A 23,012-nucleotide genomic window follows, 5' to 3' on the forward strand; every position below is an offset into this window, starting at 1 on the left:
GCGAAGGCGGCTGGAGCGCGGGGTCCCCCAGCCCCGTCCCCCTCTGGGGTCACGGGCACCTCTTCTCCCGTCGGAGCCCGGCCTCGCCTGCCGCCGGCCTCCCGAAGCGCTCCTCGCCGCGGAACGGCGCGGGGCGGGACCGAGCAGGTCGAGCGCGGGGCGGGCGCCCGCGGAGCCGGTCGCAACCCCTCTCCCGCCCGCGGCCGAGACCGGTCCGACCCGGCGCGGGCTGCGAGCTCGGGCCGCGGCCTCAGCCTCGAGGGGAGGAGGCCGCCCGGAACCGGACGCCTGCCAGCCCGGGGATTTTCGTCCCCCAACTGCAACCCCGGCAGGTGCGCGGGGAGCGGAGGCGGGCCGCTGGGCGGTGGGGCGGAGTCTGCGCGGTGCCCGAGCGCCCCGCGGGCCGGGTCGCGAGACGCGGGGTTAGGGCCCTAGTTGGGCGGCCGGAGGGGGGTGCAATACCCGCGGTCGGGATCTGCCGTTCCCCACCGAGGGGGATGCGCTTCCGGGACTTTGAAGGCCACCCTCCCCCACCCCCGCCCCCGCTGCGCCACCCCAGCCTTCTGCAGAATGCCCCCAGGCTCGCAGACCTGCCCTGAGCAAGGCTAGGGGGAGAGGTCTGAGAAGTTAGGGCTGGGAAGACCAAGCCCAGAGGTAGTCGACCTCAAATCTTGAACTCTGACTCTCGTTCTCACCCTCAAGGACATACCCACTAAGAAAATGAGGGAAGTGAGATGAGTCTGGTTATGGAGGGCTGGATCTCGTCTTTATTTTAAATATTGAGGTTTTGTTCATCATATTTTTTTGTGCTAACTTTGATTTTTTTAAAAATATCGCAGTAAAATATTATGTATCATGACTCCTGAATTTTTTGCCACTCCCTTAAAATGTGCTCCTCAGGAGAGCGCCTCATTGGCCTGTCCGCAGTCCCAGCCCTGCCAAAAAGCCATGGACACAGTAATGCAACTGAGAACGCACAATCATGAGACAGGTGCTGGCGACAAACAGCCAAGCCAAGCAAACACAGAACAAACACAGATGGACATAAGCTGGGAAAAGTGAAACGTACGTGAGGTGGTGGGGCAGGCCTGAGGCCTAGAACAGGGAGTCTCCTGTAGCATGGGGGATGGGGTAGGAGGAGGTGCAGCTGGATCAGCCCTTTTTACCCTATTCCTGTGCTAAGGACCTGAGGGAGAAAGACAGAAGACTGGGCAGAGGGTGGCAGGACTGGCTGAGCCCGGCCAGACTCCCCACCTGTGATTGTGAGTCGAGGCCTTGAGGCTGTCCAGCAGAGGGCCCTGGCACCCAGCAACCCTCTCTGGTCAGGAAAGGGCTCTGAAGGGGCGTGGATGCTGGCTGGGGGCCCAGGCAGAGTGAATGCCAGATGGGCTTCTCTCCAGCAATAACAGTCCTGGCTGTTGCCATCGGCTGAGCAGGCCAGGCCTCAGTGGGGGGTGGGGGAGAGGAAACAGCCTTCCCCTGTCTGGCCTGGGACCCTCACCACTTCCCTCCAGTTTCTTTCCACTTCCAGCCCCCTCTGCACACAACTACAGCCTCTGGTCACCAGCCTGGCCAGGCCTGGCAATCTCTCTGACCACTAAGGCCTGCCACCCCCACAGGCCCAAAGATGGGAAATGAAGGTAGGGAGAGAGACAGGGTACAAGGGAGAGGGGAGAGGAGGGCTGGGAGAGGAAGACAGAGAGACTGGACAAACACAGGATGGGAATGGGGGTGGGAAGACCCAGACATGAAGCTGTCCTCAAGTCATGGGGCAGTGCCTAAGAAAATACCACCCATTCCCCCTTCCTGCCCTCTGTTTGGTTAAGGCTGAGGGATGATGGTGTGTCATGTCTCTGTGGGAAGAGCGGGAAGGCTGAGAACACCCCTTCTGGAGTAGCTTGGGGACAATTCATGGATCCTAAATAGAAAAGCTACTTTTCCCTTCAGGGTCCAGTCTGTTCCCTGGCAAGAAGATGCGACTTTGCCTCATCTTCATAATGGTAGTACCCCTAATTGTGTTTTGTTTAAAATGATTTTATTTATTTATTCATGAGAGATAGAGTGAGAGAGACAGAGACACAGGCAGAGGGAGAAGCAGGCTCCCCCAAGGAGCCCCATGTGGGTCTCAATACTGGATCCTGGATCCAGGGATCATGCCCTGAGTGGAAGGCAGAAGCTCAACCGCTGAGCCACCAGGCGTCCCATATCCCTAATTGTTAATTGGCATCCATAGCTTCTCCCTAGGGACAGGTCTGTTGGGTGGTGGGAGCAGGGGGTGCGCTGGATTGGACCTTCCTCCTTCACCCCTCTCCAGCCCTCGGATTGTCCTCCAGCACTGAGAGCTGCTCAAGGGGCTCTGATTTTTCCCTCCCCCTAATTTACTGGCCAGAGAAAAGGAAGGGAATCACTCCCCCTCCGTTGGAGGTGCAAGAAGGGCTGACCACCCCAAGGCATGCCCACCCCCTTCCTCCTCAGCCCGTAGAGGATGTGGGGCTCAGCAAGGCTTGGCCTCTGCCTCGGAGTATCAGGACAATAGGATTCATTCAGGATATAAGGCTGTTTGGGGCTTCTTCTCTTCTTCTTCTCCGGCTGTTCCTTAGCTTTTCCAAAGTTAAGGATTTAGAAAGAGTGAATCCTGAGGGGCCTCCAGACCTGTGCCTCTACCCCATCCACCCGTCCCAGACACACATCCCCCGCCCCCAAGTCCCAGTTGAGGGTGGGGGGTTGTTTGTGCGCGGGTGTGCGGGTCTGTGTGTGCTGGAGGCGGGAAAACTCACGACTCAGGTCACTGATTATACGGATTATACCGAGGGGTCCCTCGGCTTGAGGGTTGGGGGAGCAGAGAAGAGGTGCGAGGAGCAGAAGGTGGCAGTGAAAAGGGAGCGGGCGCTAGAAAGGAAGAAGGTGCAGCGTTGGAAAACGTGGCGTGGGTGGAGGGAGCTGGGAGAGTGACACCGGAGTATCTGGGAGGGACTGTGGACATATGGACGGGAGGGCGTCCTGACCAGTCTGAGCAGAAGGTTTGCTGCCGAGAGAGCCCGGAGACGAGTTCTGGAGGGGTTTCCGGAGCCCTGCGCGGAGGGGACGAGGGCCGCCAGTGGGCCCGCCCCTCCAAGCCCCGGGTGCTCGTTAACCGAGCAGGGCTTGGCGCGGCAGCGCGCAGGGGTCCCGGCTTCAGAAATAACGCGAGGCGTGGGGGGGGGCGGACGCCGCGGCCCGCGGAGAGGGGGGCTCGCATCCGGAGCTGCGCGGGCCCGGGGTGGGGGGGCAGCTGGGGCGGGGCGCGGGCGGCGTGGGCGGGGGGGAAGCGGACGCGGGCGGTGGGGGGGGGAGCGGGCTGCGGACGCCGGCCGGGGCGGGCCCAGCGGAGGGCGGGTTTGAATGGGCTTCGGCGGGCGCGGGAAGCTGCCGAGTGGGCGCGCGGATCTGGGCGCGGGAGGACGCCTTCCCAGCAGGTGCTGCCCGGGCCGGGGGCCGGGGGTCGGGAGGCGCGGGCGCGGGCTTGGAGGGCGCCCCTTCCCGCCGCCAGGAGGGCGGGGAGGTCGGGCCTGCGGCTGGGCGGCGCGCACAGGGAGCGCCGCATGGGGGCCCCGCTGCCCCCGCGCCGAGCGTGCGGGGCCGCGCTGCACGTGGCGCGCCGGGCCCGGGGCGCGTGGGGACTCTGCGGAAATCGCGACCCGAGCGGGGCGTGGGCGGCCTGGCTCCCGGGCCCGAAACCGGCTGTCGCCGCGCTGACCTCCGCGAGGGGCGGGCGAGTAGATGGGTAATCTCCGTGTCGCAGCGGAGGGGCCGCGCCGGGGACTGCGCAGGGCGGGGGGACTGGGGACGAGGGCGCGCGGCTCGGAGGTGAAGCCGGCGGCCCTTTCACCTCCGCCTGGGTTTTGGCCGAACTCGTGGTGCTGGCCTCCCCTTCTGGGCGCATCCTCATTTACTCCCAGAGGAGACCCTACCTTAACCCAGAAGCCCTGGTTTCCTTCCCGAGGGAGAGCAGTGGTGGGTCCAGCCTGCTCTCAGCCTTGCCCTTCACTCTTCTCGGGGCCGCCCCTTGCCCTTTCCTCTCGGTAGGTTCCCATTTGTCCTCCTGCCTGTTGAGCTGTCAGTGTCAGGATGTGTATGTAATTTGGGGGGGGGGGTTACCTTACACCTGAAGCTCTTGTCAGGCTGCAGATGACCTCATCCTCCACCTTATTTTTTGCCTCATCTCCCAGTTACGGGGCTAGCTGAGAAGCAGCATTTAGACCTACCTTCCCACCCCCAAAGGTGGTTAGAATAAGCTGCACATTGAGTTGGAATTCCAGCGCACCCATTCGGTAGCCCTGTGATCTTAGACAAGTGACTCAACATCTCTGAACCTCAGCTGTCAGCCCTGCCGGTCTGTTCAATGGAGACAATTTAGTACTAGCTTATGAGCCGTTGTGAGGGCAAGAGGGACTATCTGCAGATAGTGGCTGGCCCCACATGCAATCCCAGGGAGTAGAGAATTTGATGCTACCCCCAAGGTGTGTCTAGAAGCTCGGATGCATGGGAGGTGCTGGGGGCCTGGAGGTGAGGAGGTGCTGGATCTGATGGTTATTTTCAGGGCTGCATCCTGGCAGGCCAGGGCATACCTTGAGGGGCACCAGATGCTCTGAGCTGATGGTGCCAAATCCCTGGTTGCTGCCGGGCAAAGGCAGGCAAGGACAAAATACCTGAGCGGCCGGCTGAAAGTCAGGATATGGGCAGAGGGAGCCCCCTGCCCCCAGTTGAACTGTGCTCAGGACTGAGGCGGGGACTGCTGCAGCCAGAATAGAACGTGGGAGTATAGCTGGGGGAGAGGGCAGAAATGAATACTTTCTTGAGCCTAAGGCAGATTTTACTAAGGAAGGGAAGATACTTTAGTCTCTCCACCCCAGCTCCCATCTGGGTTGAAGCAATACCAGTTCTTTCACTGCCAGGAATCTTGCCTGTGGAGGTGGGGGGGGTGGGGGTGGAGCACGGGATGTGCTGAGGTGTGAAGCTGGGAGTTCCCCTTCCCTGCTACCTAATAGAATATCTGAGTCCTGAGCCTTCTTTGCCTATCCCCCACTGCCTCCCATCCTGCACCCCACCGAGGTAGAGCCCTCTTGCTCCCATCCTTCTTGAAAACAGAAAAACTCATTCACCACCAGCCCCCAGTGCCTAGAACAGAGATCCTCAGTAAATAGTTTTTGAAAAGATGAATGGAAGAAGCCCTCTGCCTCCATCTGGAGGTGTGTAGTTGTGCTCCTCCTGTCCCCTGCCTTGCAACCCAAGTGTGGGCTGGCGGGCGGGGGAGGGTGCTGAGGGAGGACTTTGGAGAGTCTGGAATTTACCCAGGGAGGGGTTGAGAGGAATTATGGGGAGGAGTAGAAAAGGCCACTGAGGGTGTTGGAGGGCCCTGATGTATCACCCCGTCTCAGGCTGGGACCTGGAGCAATGGTTGTACCTGTGACTTGCCCTGCCTCCTCAGCTCCCCTGCTGAGACTGCTGGGTCTCTTATCTCCCTTTTTTTTTTTTTTTTTTCTTTTTTAAGATTTTATCTATTTATTTGAGAGAGCAGTGAGCTCTCAAGTACTAGGGCACAAGCAGTGGGGAGTGGCAGGCAGAAGAAGCAGGGACCCCCCACTCCAAGCGGGCTGATCCCAGGACCCCAGAATCAGGACCCCAAGGCAGACACTTAACTGACTGAGTCATCTAGGCACCCCTATCTCCCGGTTTTTATCTTCTGATTGTGCGCGTGCAAAAGAGGCTTCTCCGAATGGGGCCGATCCCTCCCACTGCAAGGCCCGCGGGATTCTCTCCCCAGACGACGCCCTGTACCACTTTCTTCATTCCGCGCCCTTACCCAGGGGGAGCCCATGGACAAGGCTTGCTGCCAGAGCCTCAGCTAGGACCACCTCCCAGAGACTGCCCAGGCCCCCTCTGCTCGGACCCTTCTGCTGGCAAGTCTGGGCATCCGGTGAGTATTGGCCCAGGCCCAGGCCCAGGTGGGTGGGGAAACCAGTGCTCACCCCAAACAGCAGACCTGGCTTCAGAGCTAGACCCGCACGTGGGGGATGCGCCAGCACACGCCTGCCTGGCTTTCCATGCTATCCAAAGGGAAGGCTGTTTCATCTGGTGCCAGGATGCCTCCCCAGCACGAGCGGGAAGCAGGAGGGGGATACTGAGCAGGGAGGCTGGGAGCTTTAGGTCAGGCCTGGCCTGTGCCTCTGCTCCTCCAGTCTTCTCTCCAAGTCTGTTCACAGAAAGGGGAAGAGGACAGGGGCCTGGGAGTGAGTCAGAGAGGAACCAAGGGGGGATGGGGTGACCCTGGGGCCAGGGCTGGAGATTAGGGGGAGGGGCATGCTTAGTTATGGGAAGGACTGTGTCCCCACATCATGGTTAAGTGTTTTCCTAGAAAACTGGCCAGGAACTAGGAAATCCCTGGGCAGTGACTGGAAAGGTAGGTTAAAATGCCACAGGGAGGCTGGAATCTGGGGTGCCTCCAGGAGGGGACAGGCTCCCCAGAGCCCCACTCTTGGCATGAGTGCGGAGGCCCCCCCAGAGGGTGTGGAGGTCAGACTCGCAGAGAGGGACCTGGGTGGCGGCAGGCGGGGAGGTTGAGGGACATCTCTGGCTTCAGTCCTCTTCCCTGTGGTTCTGCTGCTGCTGCTGCTGCTGCTGCTGCTGAGAATCTGTTTGTTTTGTGCCCTCCCTCCTCCCCTCCCCTCGCCCTCTTAGCTCTGACTCCTGTTTTTCCTCCTCCTGTCCCTCCTTCCCTCCTATTATCGTTTCAGTCCCTGACCTCTCTCATCCTCTTCTTTTTCTTCTCTGCCAGTCTTTCCCTCCCTGGCTCATACTTCCTCCTCCTCCTCCTCTCCTGCTCGCCACTCTCCTGTTTCCCAGCTTACAAACTGCTTCGGCGGCCGGATAAAAATAGCGGTGGCCAGGCTGGGAGCCAGGTAGAGCCGGAGCAGCCAGGGGGCCCAAGAGCACTGGCCACAGGGGTCAGATCGAGCAGTCAGTCCTACAGGGCAGGGCCAGGAGGGGGTCCTTTTGGACTCTTCAGCTTGCCCAATCTGTGTGCCCTGCCTGCCGCCTGCCCCTACAAGAGCCTAAAGAGGCCTATGGGGAAGCAGGGCCAAGACGTGGCCTCTCACTGCTTCTGCCCCCAGCCAGCGCCAGAAGGAGGGAGCTCTCAACCGGGCAAGACCGAGAACGCTGTCACCATGACAACCAGTCACCAGCCTCAGGACAGGTAGGGGGGAGGTGGGGGGGGGAGGAGGATCCTGGGCAGCAGATCCAGGGGAGCGGAAATGGGTCTCCAAGGGGCTGGGTGCGGTGTCCTTTGGAATTTGGGGTTTCCACTGCTGACTGGCCTCCCAGAAAAGTAGCTATGAGTCAGGTCTGCCTAATGGGCGGGGGCCCTGTGTACCTTAACAGGGGTGCCTGTGGGGAGGGCCAGGATGGGTGGGCGGTGGCAGCCCTGCCCTGGCCTCTCAGTGTTTCCACTGTTGCTCTCCAGCCAGCTAGCAGCTTCCAGCTCCTCCCATCACTCTGGGGAAATATTTGGCGGCACCCCTCGTTCCAGAGCACATCTGGCAAAACTGCCCTCTCTGTCAGGCCTGGCCTCGAGCCTCTGCCTCAGATCACCCTGGCCCACCCTGGTCCTTGAGCTGACCTTCCTCTCACTCCGCCGCCCCCGGAGCCTATAAGTTAGACCCACTACCATGATTGTGCATATGTGTTTGGCGGCGGGAGAGGCCCTGACTCCGTGTAAGCCCTCCAAGGAGTCTGGGACCCAAGTTGATGATGAAGCCATGCCTGTGGTCCAAAATCCAACCCCATCCCCTCACCCCTGCCCATCCAGTTCCCCTGTGCCAGAAGTCCAGATTTAGGCCACTTCTGGCTGTGTGACCTCAGGCACTTAGTTTAGTCATGCTGGGACCATTTCCCTGCCTGTGAAATCCAGGTGGGGTTTGTTTGGACGGGAGGGAATTTTAGGAGACAAAGTGAGTATAGGCCGTAGCTTGGTTCCCTCCCTGTCTCCTCCATTTCCCGGCTGCCCGGCCTGTCAGAGCCTGGCCTCCCCTCCCCACAGCAGTTCCGTCGACCCTCTCCCATCTCTATACACCTTGGTGCCCTCACCCAGCCCTACTCTGACCATCTGTTCTGGGCAGCCTTGGCCAGGAGTTTCTCCCTTCATTCTGGGCCTCTGGATCAAGCTCTTAGCTGTGTTCCTCAAAGTTGAGAGTTGGGGTGGGGGTGGGAGCTGTAGTTGCAGTGGTTCAGGCCTCCCTGCTTGAAAGGCCAGGCCGCTTGAAAGGCCAGGCCGGCCAGGCCTGTTTCTTCCTTGCCTCAGGCTTTGTCCCTGCCAGTCTGAAGAAAGCAAGCATTGGCTGCCCGGAGGCTATGGTGGACACATCTGGAGACCAGGGGGGTGGGGAGGAAGGGCCCATCCCAGACAGGCCCTGAGGTGCAGGACTGGGGGCAATGCCCCTACCGGCTGAGGTGGCACTTATTTACTCTCTGTGGCCCACATGACGTCTGATGGCCCCATACCTCCTGACCTATGCTACACAGTGTGACCTACAAAGCTAGTTTTGTCTGGGCCGGCGTTAAAAACAGCTCTCTCACTTCCCAGCCACCCCGAGTCACCCCACCCTTCTGTCCCACCAGGTCCAGAATGGTCTGGGAGTTTCTTGACCTCAAAATCCTCTTTGGGGAGCCACATAGTCCCTGCCCAGACGGCATAATCACTTCCATCCTGCCCGGTGGGGGTGGAAGACACTTGCTGTTTGCTTTCTTGCTCACCCGCCTACCCCCAGCCTTTAGCAGGATTTCCCAAACCACCTCCGGATGTGTGGGTCACACTGGTTCCCAAGCCTGCAGGGTCCCCCGAGTCTTCGGGGCTGAGAACCAAGGTCCTGTTGGCCAGGCCTTTCAGTCCTGTGTTCCTGGTCCCCTGCCCCCTGTGGACTTGTCCGTGCCCTGGCCCCTATCCCAGGACGCTTCCCTTTCCATATATACCCATTGGAGAACTGGGGCCCATGGACATAAACACAGATGCCTGTGCCCTGGGACACCTGGAGAGCCCACAAGTTGGGGAGCCAGAGGAGCTTAATTTAGGTTTGATCTGGGAAGGAGGGTGGGACAGAGGGTCACTTGGCCCCTCTTCCCTCTCCCATCCTCAGGTACAAAGCTGTCTGGCTTATCTTCTTCATGCTGGGTCTGGGGACGCTGCTCCCATGGAATTTTTTCATGACAGCCACCCAGGTGAGACTTAGGGGGGACTGGGCTCCCAAGGGCCATGTCCCCAGGGTACACAGGGCCTGGATGTGTACTTGGGAGCACCGGGAGAGAAGTCTCAAGGCTTCTGTTTGCAATCCCACAGTATTTCACAAACCGCCTGGACGAGTCCCAGAATATGTCCTTGGTCACTGCTGAGCTGAGCAAGGACACCCAGCCCTCAGCCACCCCCACAGCGCCCTCCCCAGAGCGGAACTCTCTCAGCGCCATCTTCAATAATGTCATGACCTTATGTGCCATGCTACCCCTGCTGGTCTTCACCTGCCTTAACTCTTTCCTGCATCAGAGGTGAGCGCCCAGGCCCCTGGCCTGACCCCTCGCTCTCCCTGGGCTGAGCCGCCCCCCACCCACACCTCACCGCCCCTCCCTCTGCTGCCTCGGCCTCCCGGCCTCTCTTGGCAGGATCCCCCAGTCCGTTCGGATCCTGGGCAGCCTGATAGCCATCCTGTTGGTGTTCCTGATCACTGCTATCCTGGTGAAGGTGCAACTGGATGCTGTGCCCTTCTTCATCATCACCATGGTCAAGATCGTTCTCATTAACTGTGAGCAGGGCTGGGAGGAGACCTGGGCCAGAGATCTTCCCACATCGCCCCCCCACCCCTTCTTTCAGACCCACAGTCAGCCAGGAAAGGAGCCCATTCCTCCCCGTGGTGGAAATGGATGCTGCAGATGGTCAGGGCTCAAGAGGCCTGAGCAGACAGGGGCCCGGGCCAGGAGTCAGGGCAGAGAGGGCCATCTGATGGCAAGACTCCCTGGACCTGTTTTCCCACGGGCCCCCAAGCCACCCCCAGTGGAAGCAAGTCCCACTTTGCTCCCTCTCTCCTGCTGATGCCCACCTTGTGCCACCAGCATTCGGTGCCATCCTGCAGGGCAGCCTGTTTGGTCTGGCTGGCCTCCTGCCCACCAGCTACACTGCCCCCATCATGAGTGGCCAGGGCCTGGCAGGCTTCTTCGCCTCCGCGGCCATGATCTGCGCCATCGCCAGTAAGTAATGCAGCCTGTGTGCCTGCTGTGCCTGCCGGCTGGGGGCGGGCGGGCAGGGGGCGATGCCAGTCTCTGACCTCTGACCGCCGCTCCACACAGGTGGCTCAGAGCTATCAGAAAGTGCCTTCGGCTATTTTATCACAGCCTGTGGGGTTATTGTTTTGACCATCATCTGTTACCTGGTCCTGCCCCGACTGGTAAGCAAATGGAGAAAGCCGGATGTGGGGTGGAGGGTCCCTGGCTCCAGACCACTGGTGTTTTGAGAACCCAAACGAGGTCTGGAGCTTCCACCTCTGAATCCACCTCCCCTGTGTTCTGCACTTGGTAGGAGTTCTACCGCTACTACCAGCAGTTCAAGTTCGAAGGGCCTGGGGAGCAGGAGACCAAGTTGGACCTCATTAATAAAGGTCAGACTTGGGGCGCCTGGGTGGCTCAGTGGTAGAGCGGCTGCCTTCGGCTCGGAGCCTGATCCCGGGGTCCTGGGATTGGGTGTCACTTTAGGCTCCCCATGGGGAGTCGGCTTCTCCCTCTGCTTGATGTGTCTGCCTCTCTCTCTCTGTGTCTCAGGAATAAATACGTTAAATCTTTAAAAAAAAAAAAAAAAAGATAAAGGTCAGACTAGGCCTGCAGAAGCTGGGGTGGAGGGTGGCCTGCCCAGCAGGGGGCAGCATGCACACAGGGCACAAGAATGAACGTGCCAAATTTGCTGGTAGCCAGAAGCCTGAGGGACTGGGGGCTGTGATGAGAACAATACAAAACAAAGGCTGGAGAAAATGAAATGGGAGATTCTGGATGCCCTTGAATGTCTGAGTGGCATGAGAAGCAATTTCAGATCCTTATAATAGGACGTGAAGCTCTTGGGAGAGGTGAGGGCTCCTGGGACTTGTGCTGTGGGATTTGCAGATCTGGGCTGGCTGTTAGGGTATGGCTGTGCCCCGGGTCAGGGTGGTTCACCCCCAACTAGCCCCAGCTCTTTCAGGGAATGTTGGCGTGGCCTCCTGTTGTTCTGACCTACCCACAACTTGATGCTTCCACAACCTGTCATCCCCCACCCTCCAGGAGAGGAGCCAGTGGCAAACAAAGAGGAATCCAGAGTTCCAGCCCCCAACTCTCAGCCCACCCAGCAAAGCCACTCTATCCGAGCCATCCTCAGAAATGTACGTGGGGCACGGTGTTCTGCTCTCTGCCCCTTACCCTCTTTTTCTCCTACTTGTGCCCCTCCCAACCCGTGTACTGTCCATCTGCTCCCTTTCCTACCCGAGACCTCTCCTGGATTCTCCTGTGTGTGTGTCTGTCTGTTGGGGGTGGGGATTCTGGGCTTTTTAATGCACAGCTGCCATGAAGACACGGTCCTGGATCCTTTTCTCCAGATCTTAGTCCCGGCTCTCTCCGTCTGCTTCATCTTCACGGTCACCATTGGAGTGTTTCCCGCCGTAACCGCTGAGGTCCAGTCCACCATTGCGGGCAACAGTGCCTGGGGTGAGGACACTGTGGGTTCCCAGGATGGGGACAGACCAGTGCTAGAGCGGGTTTGGGGGTGGGGGAAGAGGGAACTTGGGCTTCTATCTCCCTAACTCAACTCTCCTGGCCCATTTGCCCTTCCCTGGGCTGGAAAGCATCTTCTCCATTTTATAGCTGGGGAAACAGTCCAGGCATCCTCCAACAGGAGGGTTGGTTAGGGTTGCTAAATCTGTCTCTCTGGCCCTAATAACCACCCCCCAAATCTGCTCTTCTTCCAGGAAAGTACTTCATTCCTGTGTCTTGTTTCTTGACTTTCAATGTCTTTGACTGGCTGGGCCGTAGCCTCACAGCTATATTTACATGGGTAAGTGGGGGATGGGGGCACCCAGCCCCCGTGAGAGGGTCGAGTTCAGCCTGAGAACCCCAGAAAGGAAATCAGAAAGTATGGTGGTAAGGGGACCATGATTTATTCAAAACAAGACAAAATCTACGTATAGTTAAATTGTACAAGTCTTACATGTACAGCTTAATGTCCACACACACTTGCATAGACACACACACAGGTGCGTGCACATCCCTATATAATCATCACCCAGGTTGAGATACAGAACATTTCTAGCACTCCAGAAGGCTCGAGGAGGCTCCCTCACAGTCAGTATGTCCTAGGGGTAACCAGATTCAGTTCCCATCGTGAGGGGCCCCAGTGGAGGAGGACAGGGCAGCCCAGGCTGATACACCCCCTGGCTCTCCGTAGCCTGGGAAGGACAGCCACTGGCTGCCAAGCCTGGTGCTTGCCCGGATGTTGTTCGTGCCTCTGCTGCTGCTGTGCAATGTCCAGCCCCGCCGCCACCTGGCTGTGGTCTTTGAGCACGACGCCTGGTTCATCATCTTCATGGCCGCCTTCGCCTTCTCCAATGGCTACCTCGCCAGTCTCTGCATGTGCTTCGGGCCCAAGTGAGTGGAGACCTGGGTGGCACTAGGCAGGGTCTAGAGCTCCAGTGGTGGGCGCCCAGTGGAAGGAGAGACTCCCCGATCCTGCAGGGGCATGGAGGTGAAGGAGTCGTGGTGGAGAATGGGGCACCCAGACTCCTAGATGGAGATGCAGGAAGACGGGCGACAGCCCTGGGGACATAGTCCCCCGGGAGGGAAACCCCCAGATCGGGTGGGGGTGGGTGGGGAAGTAGGATGGCTGTCAGCAAAATTCTGTGCTCGGCTGTCGGCCCATCACAGATGCTCCAGGTGGGGCCGGGGTAGGGGCCATTCTAAGGAAGCCTTGCCCTCCCGCCTTTAGGAAAGTGAAGCCAGCCGAGGCAGAGACAGCTGGAGCCATCATGGCCTTCTTTCTGTCTCTGGGCCTGGCACTGGGAGCTGTCTTCTCCTTCCTGTGCCGGTCAATTGTGTGACCATGGATGGATAGAAGGACTGCACTGACCACCTGCTCCTGCCCCCTTTCTTCTTCAGGGATGGGCTAGGGTGGTCTGAGGTTTTCTCTTTTAGCCAGCTTCTGCTTTCTCACGGCCTGTTCTGGGCCCAGGTGTCCAGGCCCTGAGGAGGGAGCCTCTATGGATGGACAGTGGGGACATTGTGGGCCTGAGGGTCAGAATCAAGGGGGAGGGCATGTGGGCTCTGCATCTGCTCAACCCCCCAACCCCCTTGGCTCTGAAGGATCCCTGCTTGAGCAGGGCAGCAGAAGCTTCTGGGCTCAGAGAGAAAGAGTGTGTATATGTGTGTGTGTGTCTGTCTGTCTGTCTGTTCATCTGCGTATATATACCAGGGGTGGCTAGGGGCCAGGACTGTTTGTCTAAGGTCCGATCTGATATTTCCACCCCGCCTTCTCCCCATGTACCTCCTGCCCCCACATCTCCATGTCCCTCTCCTGCTCCCCCTTGCCTTGTTCCTACCAATCACACAACCTGTACAGTTGCCATTTTACTGCCCTTTTTTATATTCAACAGAAACCAGGTGCCTTTGGAGGCTCTCTGATAAAATAAATCTTTTTTTTTTTCTCCGCGGCTCCTTGTGTCCTCCAGCCACAGCTCCACACCCTCGAGATCGAGGGCATCGGGATGGCAGCCTGAATCTGGGGGATGAGCATGACCCAGCTGAGCCTCCGCCAGCCCTGGGCCTGGGTCCAAAGATGGGGGGTGGGGGCAGTTAGTCCTCTTAGCCTCAGAGGGGCTGCAGTGCCCCCTGCTGGGGCCACAGAGGAGGGACAGGCCTGGAGCCAGGATGCCCAGACCGCTGGCTGAGCCTGATAAAAGGCCATTTTTCTTTGCTGCTCTATTCCTTATTTCACAGGACTGGGGGTAGAGCCCCATCTTTCTTTTGTCTTCACTGCCACCTCCTCCACCTGTCGTCACCCCTCACCCCTCAGCCTCAGGGATAAACCTACAAAAGCTGGTCTGCCCTCCTCCCCCCAGTCCCCTTCCCTGGCTGCACTCCCACACCTCCAGGGTTGTCCCCTGCCTGGTATTCACAGCGCCCATGTGTCCTTGCATTGGAACTGGGCCCTCCCCTTTCCTTCTTCAGCTCACCTAGGGAGGGGTGGGATGGTGTGGGACTCTCAGAGTGGCTCTGGAGGGAGCCGTACCAAAGACTATACTTTCAGGGATCATTTCTATAGTTTGGAGGGAGCCGTACCACTGGACCCCCCCCTTCTTAAAAAATTGACTCTTCCTGAAAGTGGGACCAGAGTGCTGGCCAGAGTGGACACACACACACACACACACACACACACACACATACATACTGACCCTGGCTACAGCCCAGACGGCTCACTAATCCCTGACCAGCAGATAGCTACAAATTGGCACCTCTGTCAGGGCTTTTGTTTCTCAGTTTAATTTAATTGAAGGTTTCAGGCCTCATTAAGGGCTCTTAGCACATTTTTAAGGCTACTTGAAGAGCTCTGAAGTTCTCAGGGGGGAGTTAAATTATCATTATATGGAGAACTGGAGTCTGTGTACTGCAGGGGTACCTGTCAAACCAAGGTATATACCTGAGGTCGGTGGAAAAATGAGGTACTCCTTTCCTGTCGGATTCAAAAGCAGGGTTCCCTGAAGTTCCAGTGTTTGCAGTGCCCTTTGGCAACGAGGCTGAAACAAACCTGTGCTCTTTGTCTTCTCTCCCTCAGCCCTTCTTAACTTTCCTGTGCTACCCCAACCTGAGAGTCTGTTTTTTTTTTTAAGATTTTATGAGGCAGAGGCAGACATAGGCAGATGGAGAAGCAGGCTCCCTGCAGGGAGTCTGGTGCAGGACTCGATCCCAGGACCCCAGGATCACACCCCGAACCAAGGGCAGATGATCAACCACTGAGCCACCCACGCATCCCCAACCTGAGAGTCCTACTGGGCTCCTTGGCACCAAGATCCCTTCAGGGACCCTGTGTCTTCCCTGGGTCCCTCCACTGCCTTCTGCTCTTTCAGGACTCCAGCCCAGATGCCCTCAGTCCATCCCACACATGGCCACAGAATAATCCAGAACCAAACTTAGTGTTACATTGGTCTCTCTCCAGAGTATTCCAAGCATTTCCTGATCCCCCACCACTGCCAGCAAGGACAGCTAGTTTATGCAATTCCTTCCCCTTCTGCACCTCAGATTTGATAGCTTTGTGACCTAAGTTTTATCATGCTCGTAACTGTACTCCAGCTACTTAAACAGAACTCCTGTTTTGCAAGATAAGGTCTACATTTTAAAAAAAAATTTTTTTTTTTAATTTTTTTTTTTTATTTATTTGTGATAGTCACAGAGAGAGAGAGAATGAGGCAGAGACACAGGCAGAGGGAGAAGCAGGCTCCATGCACCGGGAGCCCGACATGGGATTCGATCCCGGGTCTCCAGGATCGCGCCCCGGGCCAAAGGCAGGCGCCAAACCGCTGCGCCACCCAGGGATCCCTAAAAAAAAAATTTTTAAAGATTTTATTTATTCGGGCAGCCCGGGTGGCTCAGCGGTTTAGTTGCCTTCAGCCCAGGGCCCGATGCTGGGGTTCTGGGATCGAGTCCCACATCAGGCTCCCTGCATGGAGCTTGCTTCTCCCTCTGTGTCTCTGCCTCTGTGTGTGTGTGTATGTGTGTCTCTCGTGAATAAATAAAATTAAGAATATATATTTTATTTATCCAAAAGAGACACAAAGAGAGAGGCAGAGACATAGGCAGAGGGAGGAGAAGCAGGCTCCATACAGGGAGCCTGACATGGGACTCAATCCCAGGACCCTGGGATCACACCCTGAGCCAAAGGCAGAGATGCTCAACCACTGAGCCACCCAGGTGTCCCTAGGGTCTATATTCTACTCCTGTTTGTGCTCTTTCAGCTGCAAGTGCTTTTCCTAGCTCCTAGAGATACTCGGGAAATGTTTCCTTCCTTTTTGCCTCCCAGAGGTACTAAAAACATCCCCCCTCTCCACACAGTCTTCACATACCTGGCCCCAGCTGTGTGGTGGCACTCTTCCTTGCTGGTGCTCAAGGGATAGAAATGGGTGTTAAGTAGATTTCTCCCGACCCCAGCAATGATTTAAGGAGAGGGAAACCGGTTATTACATCACTTTTTTTAAAATTTATTTATTCATGAGAGACACAGATCGAGAGAGGCAGAGACACAGGCAGAGGGAGAGGCAGGCTCCATGCAGGGAGCCTGATGTGGGACTCGATACCAGGACCCCAGGATCACGCCCTGGGCTGAAGGTGGTGCTAGTGCTAAACTGCTGAGCCACCTGGGTTGCCCACATTACTTCTTTTCTGTACTCAAAAGATTTTTTTGTTAATTTACAGATTTTATTTTTATTCATTCATCAGAGAGGCAGAAACCTAGGCAGAGGAAGAAGCAGATTCCCTATGGGGAGCCCAATGTGGGACTCCATCCCAGCACCCCCAGGACCCTGGATCACAACTTGAGCCAAAGGCAGATGCTCAACCACTGAACCACCCAGATCCCCCTGTACTCAAGTAGATGTTGAAGAAAATTACTAATTTTTCCAAAGGGGAAAAAAAAAGTTTTCTAATGCAAATGCTAAAATTATGCAGTCTCACACCCTTTTCTATTCTCCCAACCTCAAGTCTTCACCTGAAGACAGGAAAGGTGGGGGCGAGAAAACATAGCCCCCAGTTCTCCTGCCCACCCAACTGCAGTGATGGCTCCAGACACAGGTGCTCTGAAGGCAACACCACGGATAGGAGGCAGGCCTCCACTGTCAGGCCTCAGCACTTTGTCCCTAGCACTTGCTTCCTGTAAGGTGTGGGAGGGCTGAGCATGACAATCAGCCTCAGGTTCACCATGACCTGACCTGGCCATCACCTGCCTTCCGTGTGACATTGTTTAAAACATCAGTCTGTATGCTGGCCTCCCTAGGGTGGTTGGCACTGCAACACACACGTTTCCTTGTGTTTGCTCTTACATGGTGAATTGATGGGGCTTTAAACTTGTGAAAGGCTAAGAGCCCCAGTAAAATCAGCAGTCCTTAAAAAATAGAAGTCAAGCCTCTGGTATAACTGATGAACTGGACTATATATCTTATTTGAGGTGAATATGGAAAGAGCACAGTGAGGGCAGGTATAACAGGTGAGGGGCTTGAAGGGGAAACTCCATTCATGGGGAAGACAAATAGTTGGAATGTGAAACTGGGATGATGATTCACAATGGTTATGAGCCGAGAACTGCAGAATCACTTTACAAAGAGATAGCGGAGCTTTCTGCCTGAAACCGGAGCCTGGACATGAAGAGTGGCAGATGGAGGGAAGTCAGCCAGCCTGTAGATCTGACACAGGCCAGGCGGTTTCTAGGGCAAGTTGTGGACATGGCGCCTCCCCAACCCATCCCACCAATGGCACTGTCCTAGCTGGGCTCTAGCTGCTGTGTGGGTCCCCTGCAAGAGAGGAGGTGCTCACTCAGACCTCCCCATAGCCTTGGCAGTCCTGGCGCTCCCTGTCAATGAGCCAGTCGGCATTCTGGCCCCAGACTGCTGGGCAAGTGAGTCAGCAAGACCCCACAAATTGGGGTGGGGATGCCTTCTGGGCCTGTTGATGGGGTGGATGCTGTTTCAGAGCCTAGGATTCCATCTTGGGCCTTCCAGATACCAGCCGTGTGACCCCCGACGAGTCCCATCCTCTGGGCTCAGATCCTTGTTCCTTTTTTTTTTTTTAAGATTTTATTTATTTATTTATTCATGAGAGACACTCAGAGGGAGAAGCAGGCTCTATGCAAGGAGCCCGACGTGGGACTCGATTCCCGTCTCCAGGATCACACCCTGGGCCAAAGGCGGCGCTAAACCGCTGGGTGACTTCTTCAAACGGTGACTTAGATGTATGGACTTACTAAGGTGATTTAGGGAGTCCGCGGGAGAGCCTGGATGCAGGACTGCCCTGGAGACACAAGGCACCAAGAGGCCATTAGGATGAGCCGAGGCTTGCGCTCCCGTCCGCATCCACGCGGCTCGCCGCTGCTCTTCCCGCGTCCAGTCCCCGGAGCCCGCCAGAACCAAACCTCGATTCCCCCCAGCCCAGCCCTTCCCGGTGCGAGTCGCCTGTGGGTGCCCGCGCAGCGCGGCCCAGGTGAGGGCTGCAGGGCGGGGCTGGGCGGAGCAGCGGGAGGCGGAGTCCGCTCGGCCGCGGGGGGGGGGGGGTGGGGGGGTAACGACACGTCGCGGTCCCGCGTGCCGCCCGGCGCTTAGGAGACCGGATTGGGCCTCTTGAGACCGGCTCCGCTTAAGCCCGGTGACCTTGAAGGAAACCTCTGCCGTCCCGGAGCCACTCCTCCGTAAAGCAGGGATGGGCACCCCTGCACGGCCTACCCCTGGGGCTGTGAAACTCCGGACCCAGTAGTGAACAGCAGCTCTTGCTTTCACCTGCCACCCTGCTCACGTCTCACGCATCTGGGGGTCTGCCGCCGTCCAGGAACCCTATGCGGTGCTGGCTGTTGCTGTGCCCATGCGCGCGGGGAGGGGGGGGGGGGAGGGCGGGGCCTGGGTGTCTCAGTGGTTGAGGGTCTGCCTTCAGCTCAGGTCGTGATCCTGGGGTCCCGGGGTCCTGGGATCGAGTCCCACGTCAGGCTCCCTGCATGGAGCCTGATTCTCCCTCTGCCTCTGTCTCTGCCTCTCTCTGTGTGTCTCTCATGAATAAATAAATAAAATCTTTAAAAAACAAAACCAAAAAACAACGGAAGCTAGCAGTGTTAAAGGATGGAAAAATATTTTATAGACCACAAGGCACCAGGTAAATACAAGGCTCTGCCTCTCTCTCTTTCTCTTACTATCAGATAGGCAGAGAGACAGACAAACACAGAGAGATGAGAGAATTCCCAGACAGTGAAGGGGGTGGAGACACAAAGCCTCTTGTGATGGTGTGGCACTGTAATGCAAGCCTGGTATACCTTCCTCCCCTGCCTTCAAAATATTCCAGACAGTTCTCTCTCTCTCTCTCTTTATTAAGATTTTATTTATTTATCCATGAGAGGCACACAGAGAGAGGCAGAGACCCAGGCAGAGGGAGAAGCAGGCTCCATGCAGGGAGCTCGACGTGGGACAGGACTCGATCCCAGGTCTCCAGGATCAGGCCCTGGGCTGAAGGCGGCGCTAAACCGCTGAGCCACCCGGGGATCCCGTGACAGTTCTTTTCACATACCCAAGGATCCCAAGCTTCCCAGGATCTGGAACTCCCATGTAATCCTCCCCAGATGAAAGGAGCAAAGTCCTTCCTGATGTCTAACTAACCCTGAGTCCCTCCGGGTTCTTAGGCATCGGCACCCAGTAGCACCACCACATCCCTTATCTGGGTGCAGGTGGGCCACGCGGGCACTGGGCCCAGAAATCCAGCCAGGTGAGAACTGTACATTAGGGTGTGACTTGTCCCTGGGGCGAGTCAGGTGACCAGCAGAATGGCTAAGTAGGTCAGGGTTGTTTGTGGTAGAACCCCGCCCCCCCTTCCCTGCCTGCCATCGACTCAGCTGAACTGATTTAGGGTTACGTTTTACCTTCTTAGTCAAAGGGACCCAGTAGCAAGGAACAACACCAAGACAGCGAGGGATGCCTGGTGGGCATCATGACGGGACAACAGACAATTTGGAGCTGAGTTGACAAGGCAGGACTCCGTCACGCCCCCTTAGGTCACTGATACTATGCCCACAGAGAGTCAAGACACACTCATAGGTGTATTAATAGAGTAGGTACCAAAGATGCCCTGTTTACAATTTCCAAATGGCTTAGATCCTAACTCTGGCCTTTACACTATACTCCCCTGAGAAATTTTGTTCTTGTCCATGACTTCAGCCATCAGCTCTGTCCAGGAGGACATTCTTTCGTGCCCCATAACATGCCTAAAAACGATTCTTGACCCAGAGAACCCAGAGAGGTTCTCCCCTCCTTCAGCCCCCACATTTCATCATTCTACCCTAAAAAAGGAGAACACCATGCCTCTTGCCTACCCCTGTGTGATCTCCCCACTTTTCGCCTCTGCCTTCTCCAAGTTATGTCCTATGGAGTCCAACTGTTTTTGTGTGTGTGTGTGTGTGTGTGTGTGTGTGTGTTTCTTTGAGCAACACAATTAATTGGCTTGACTTAATAGATTTAACGTATTTTTTTATTTTTTTAATAAAGTCTTTTATTTTTTTTCTCCTGTTAATCTGTCTCATGCCAATTTTTTAAAGATTTTATTTATTCATGAGAAACAGAGAGAGAGGTAGAGACACAGGCAGAGGGAGCAGGCTCCATCCAGGCAGCCCTACTTAGGACTCGATCCCAGGTCTCCAGGATCAGGCTCTGGACTGAAGGTGGCGCTAAACCGCCAAGCCACCCGGGCTGCCCAAATAAATAAAATCTTAAAAAAAAAAAAAATAAAAGACACAAAAAACAATTTTAGGGATAAAAAAGGACATACTTTGGGATCCCTGGGTGGCGCAGTGGTTTAGCGCCTGCCTTTGGCCCAGGGCGCGATCCTGGAGACCCGGGATCGAATCCCACGTCGGGCTCCTGGTGCATGGAGCCTGCTTCTCCCTCTGCCTATGTCTCTGCCTCTCTCTCTCTCTCTCTCTGTGCGTGACTATCATAAATAAAAAAAAAATTAAAAAAAAAAAAAAGGACATACTTTAGATGGAATAGAGGTTGGAAAGATAGTCAAAGAGAAGAGTATGCAATAATAAAGCTTTAAGAAAAGCTTTATATTTATATATTTATATATTTATTTATATCAGAAAAATTATTTTTTAAAAGATTTTATTTATTTATTCATGAGACACACACACACAGAGAGAGAGAGGGAGAGTGAGTCAGAGACCCAGGCAGAGGGAGAAGCAGGCTCCACGCAGGGAGCCTGATGTGGGACTCCATCCGGGGTCTCCAGGATCAGGCCCTGGGCTAAACCGCTGAGCCACCCGGGCTGCCCTATCAGAAAAATTATTAAACAAAATTTACTCAAGCAGAGGTAGAAAACCTGAATAGTCCTATATCATTAAAAAAGAAAAAGAACAAAAACGAGGGGTGCCTCGCTGGCTCAGTTGGTGGAGCATGCAACTCTTGATCTTGGGGTTATAAGTTGAGGTCCTATGTCGGGTGTAGAGATACTTAAAAATAAAATTTTAGAGGTGCCTGAGTGGCTCAGTTAGTTGGGTGTCTGCCTTTGGTTTGGGTTGTGATCTCAGGGTCCTGGGATCCAGCCCTGCATCAGATGGCTCCCCATGGGAAATCTGCTTTTCCCTCTGCCTCTCTCTGTGTCTCTCATGAATAAATAAACAAAATCTCTTTTTAAAAAGTCTTCAAAAATAATATTTAAAAATATTAAAAAGAATTGAGTCCTTAGTTAAAATGTTTCCATATAGAAAATAGACTCAGGCAATCTTATAGGTGAGTTCAAGAAAAATTTTAATAAATCGATGGAGGGGCACCTGGGTGGCTTAGTTGGTTAAGCATCTGCCTTCAGCTCAGGGTTGTGATCCCCGAGTTCTGGGATTGAGCCCCCTCCATCTGACCATCTGTAGGGCTTCTCTCAAAAAAATAAAGGAGTCTGCTTCTCTCTCTCTCTCTCTCTCAAAAAAAAAAAAACTTTTATAAATAAATAAGTAGGTCAATTCCATTTAATATTACTTTTTTGTTTAATATTACTTAATATTAGTTTAATTAGTTAAACATATAAAGGGAATTTACTAAAACAATAAACTCAGTAGATGCAGAAAAATAATTTTGATATTCAGATTAAAATTTATATCAAGTTAGGGACTAGAAGGAGGAAATATTGTGCTCAATGATGAAAAAAATTTTTAAAGATTTTATTTACTTATTCATGAGACAGAGAGGCAGAGAGAGAGGAGAAGCAGGAGCCATCCAAGGAGCCCGATATGGGACTCCATCCCGGGACTCCGGGATCACGCTGCGAGCCGAAGGCAGATGCTCAACAGCTGAGCCACCCAGGTGCCCCAATGATGAAATATTAAAAGCATTCCTTTTCTGATCAGAAGTGAGATAGGGATCCCCAGAATCACTGTTTCCACTCTTCATTGTCTTGTAGGTCCTAGCTGGTGCACAGTAACAAGAAATAAGAGATACAAGGATTAGAAAGGGAGAAACCAAACTGTCATTATTCTCAGATGATAGGGTTGTACCTAAAAAACAAACAAAAAAACAAATTAAGAATTAAAAAGGTAGCTTACCAAGTTATGGGACCAATAAAATCAACTGCTTTCTTTCTTTTTATACAGCTGGGATAGAATTTATTTATTTTAAGATTTTATTTTTATTTATTCATGAGAGACAGAGAGAGAGAGGCAAGACAGGCAAAGACAGCAGGCGGATGTGACCGATCTGGGACTCGATCCTGGGACTCGATCCTGGACTCGATCCTGGACGATCTGCCAGGATTACGCCCTGGGCCGAAGGCAGGTGCTAAACTGCTGAGCCACCCAGGGATTCCCCCAAGGCAATCGCTTTCCAAGCTCTTCAGGAAACCTTAAATGAAGGAAAATTGTCATTGGCGTTGCATCAAAAACAAAAAGTCTAGTGCTAACAATGAAGTGAGTGAAAGTTATGAGACTCATCATGTCCCAACAGAATGTGGAAACTGACGCAGAGTTGGAGCCCAGGTTGGCCAGGCAGACTGGCTCAATTGTCCAACATCTCTGAACATCAAGTCCTCTGGCCTGTGAAGATGTCAGTGCAGGGTATTCCCCATGGAATTCAGCAGCTATAAGCCTCATGGAACTGGGTAGAACCAGAAATGACAGGACCCAACTGGCAGCTGCTGAGCTTGGGAAGGGTGCTTGCTCCAGGAGTTCAGGATTCAGAGCTAATCCCCATGCTCATACAGTC

The 23,012-nt window shown here is 55.1% G+C and overlaps 1 protein-coding gene across 7 annotated transcripts; it reads left to right on the forward strand.

The window, feature by feature from the left end:
• Positions 1-181: 181 nt before the first annotated feature.
• Positions 182-13,736, forward strand: SLC29A1 (solute carrier family 29 member 1 (Augustine blood group)). 7 transcript variants are annotated; one of them, XM_049092104.1, is made up of 15 exons: positions 1,369-1,640; positions 1,948-2,000; positions 5,847-5,956; positions 7,152-7,234; positions 9,171-9,252; positions 9,371-9,573; positions 9,688-9,827; positions 10,135-10,269; positions 10,369-10,466; positions 10,598-10,676; positions 11,329-11,426; positions 11,640-11,748; positions 12,009-12,094; positions 12,485-12,684; positions 13,022-13,736. In XM_049092104.1, exons 4-15 carry the CDS (start codon positions 7,206-7,208, stop codon positions 13,131-13,133), a joined length of 1,371 nt encoding a protein of 456 aa, XP_048948061.1. In that variant the 5' UTR covers positions 1,369-1,640; positions 1,948-2,000; positions 5,847-5,956; positions 7,152-7,205; the 3' UTR covers positions 13,134-13,736. The 7 variants fall into 7 exon arrangements, with proteins under 7 accessions (XP_025274680.1, XP_048948061.1, XP_025274679.1 ...); XM_025418895.3 differs by lacking the exons at positions 1,369-1,640; positions 1,948-2,000 and adding an exon at positions 182-332; XM_025418894.3 differs by lacking the exon at positions 1,948-2,000.
• Positions 13,737-23,012: the final 9,276 nt, after the last annotated feature.

The sequence above is a fragment of the Canis lupus genome, chromosome 12 (genome assembly GCF_003254725.2).
Source record: "Canis lupus dingo isolate Sandy chromosome 12, ASM325472v2, whole genome shotgun sequence".
Taxonomy (NCBI): domain Eukaryota; kingdom Metazoa; phylum Chordata; class Mammalia; order Carnivora; family Canidae; genus Canis; species Canis lupus.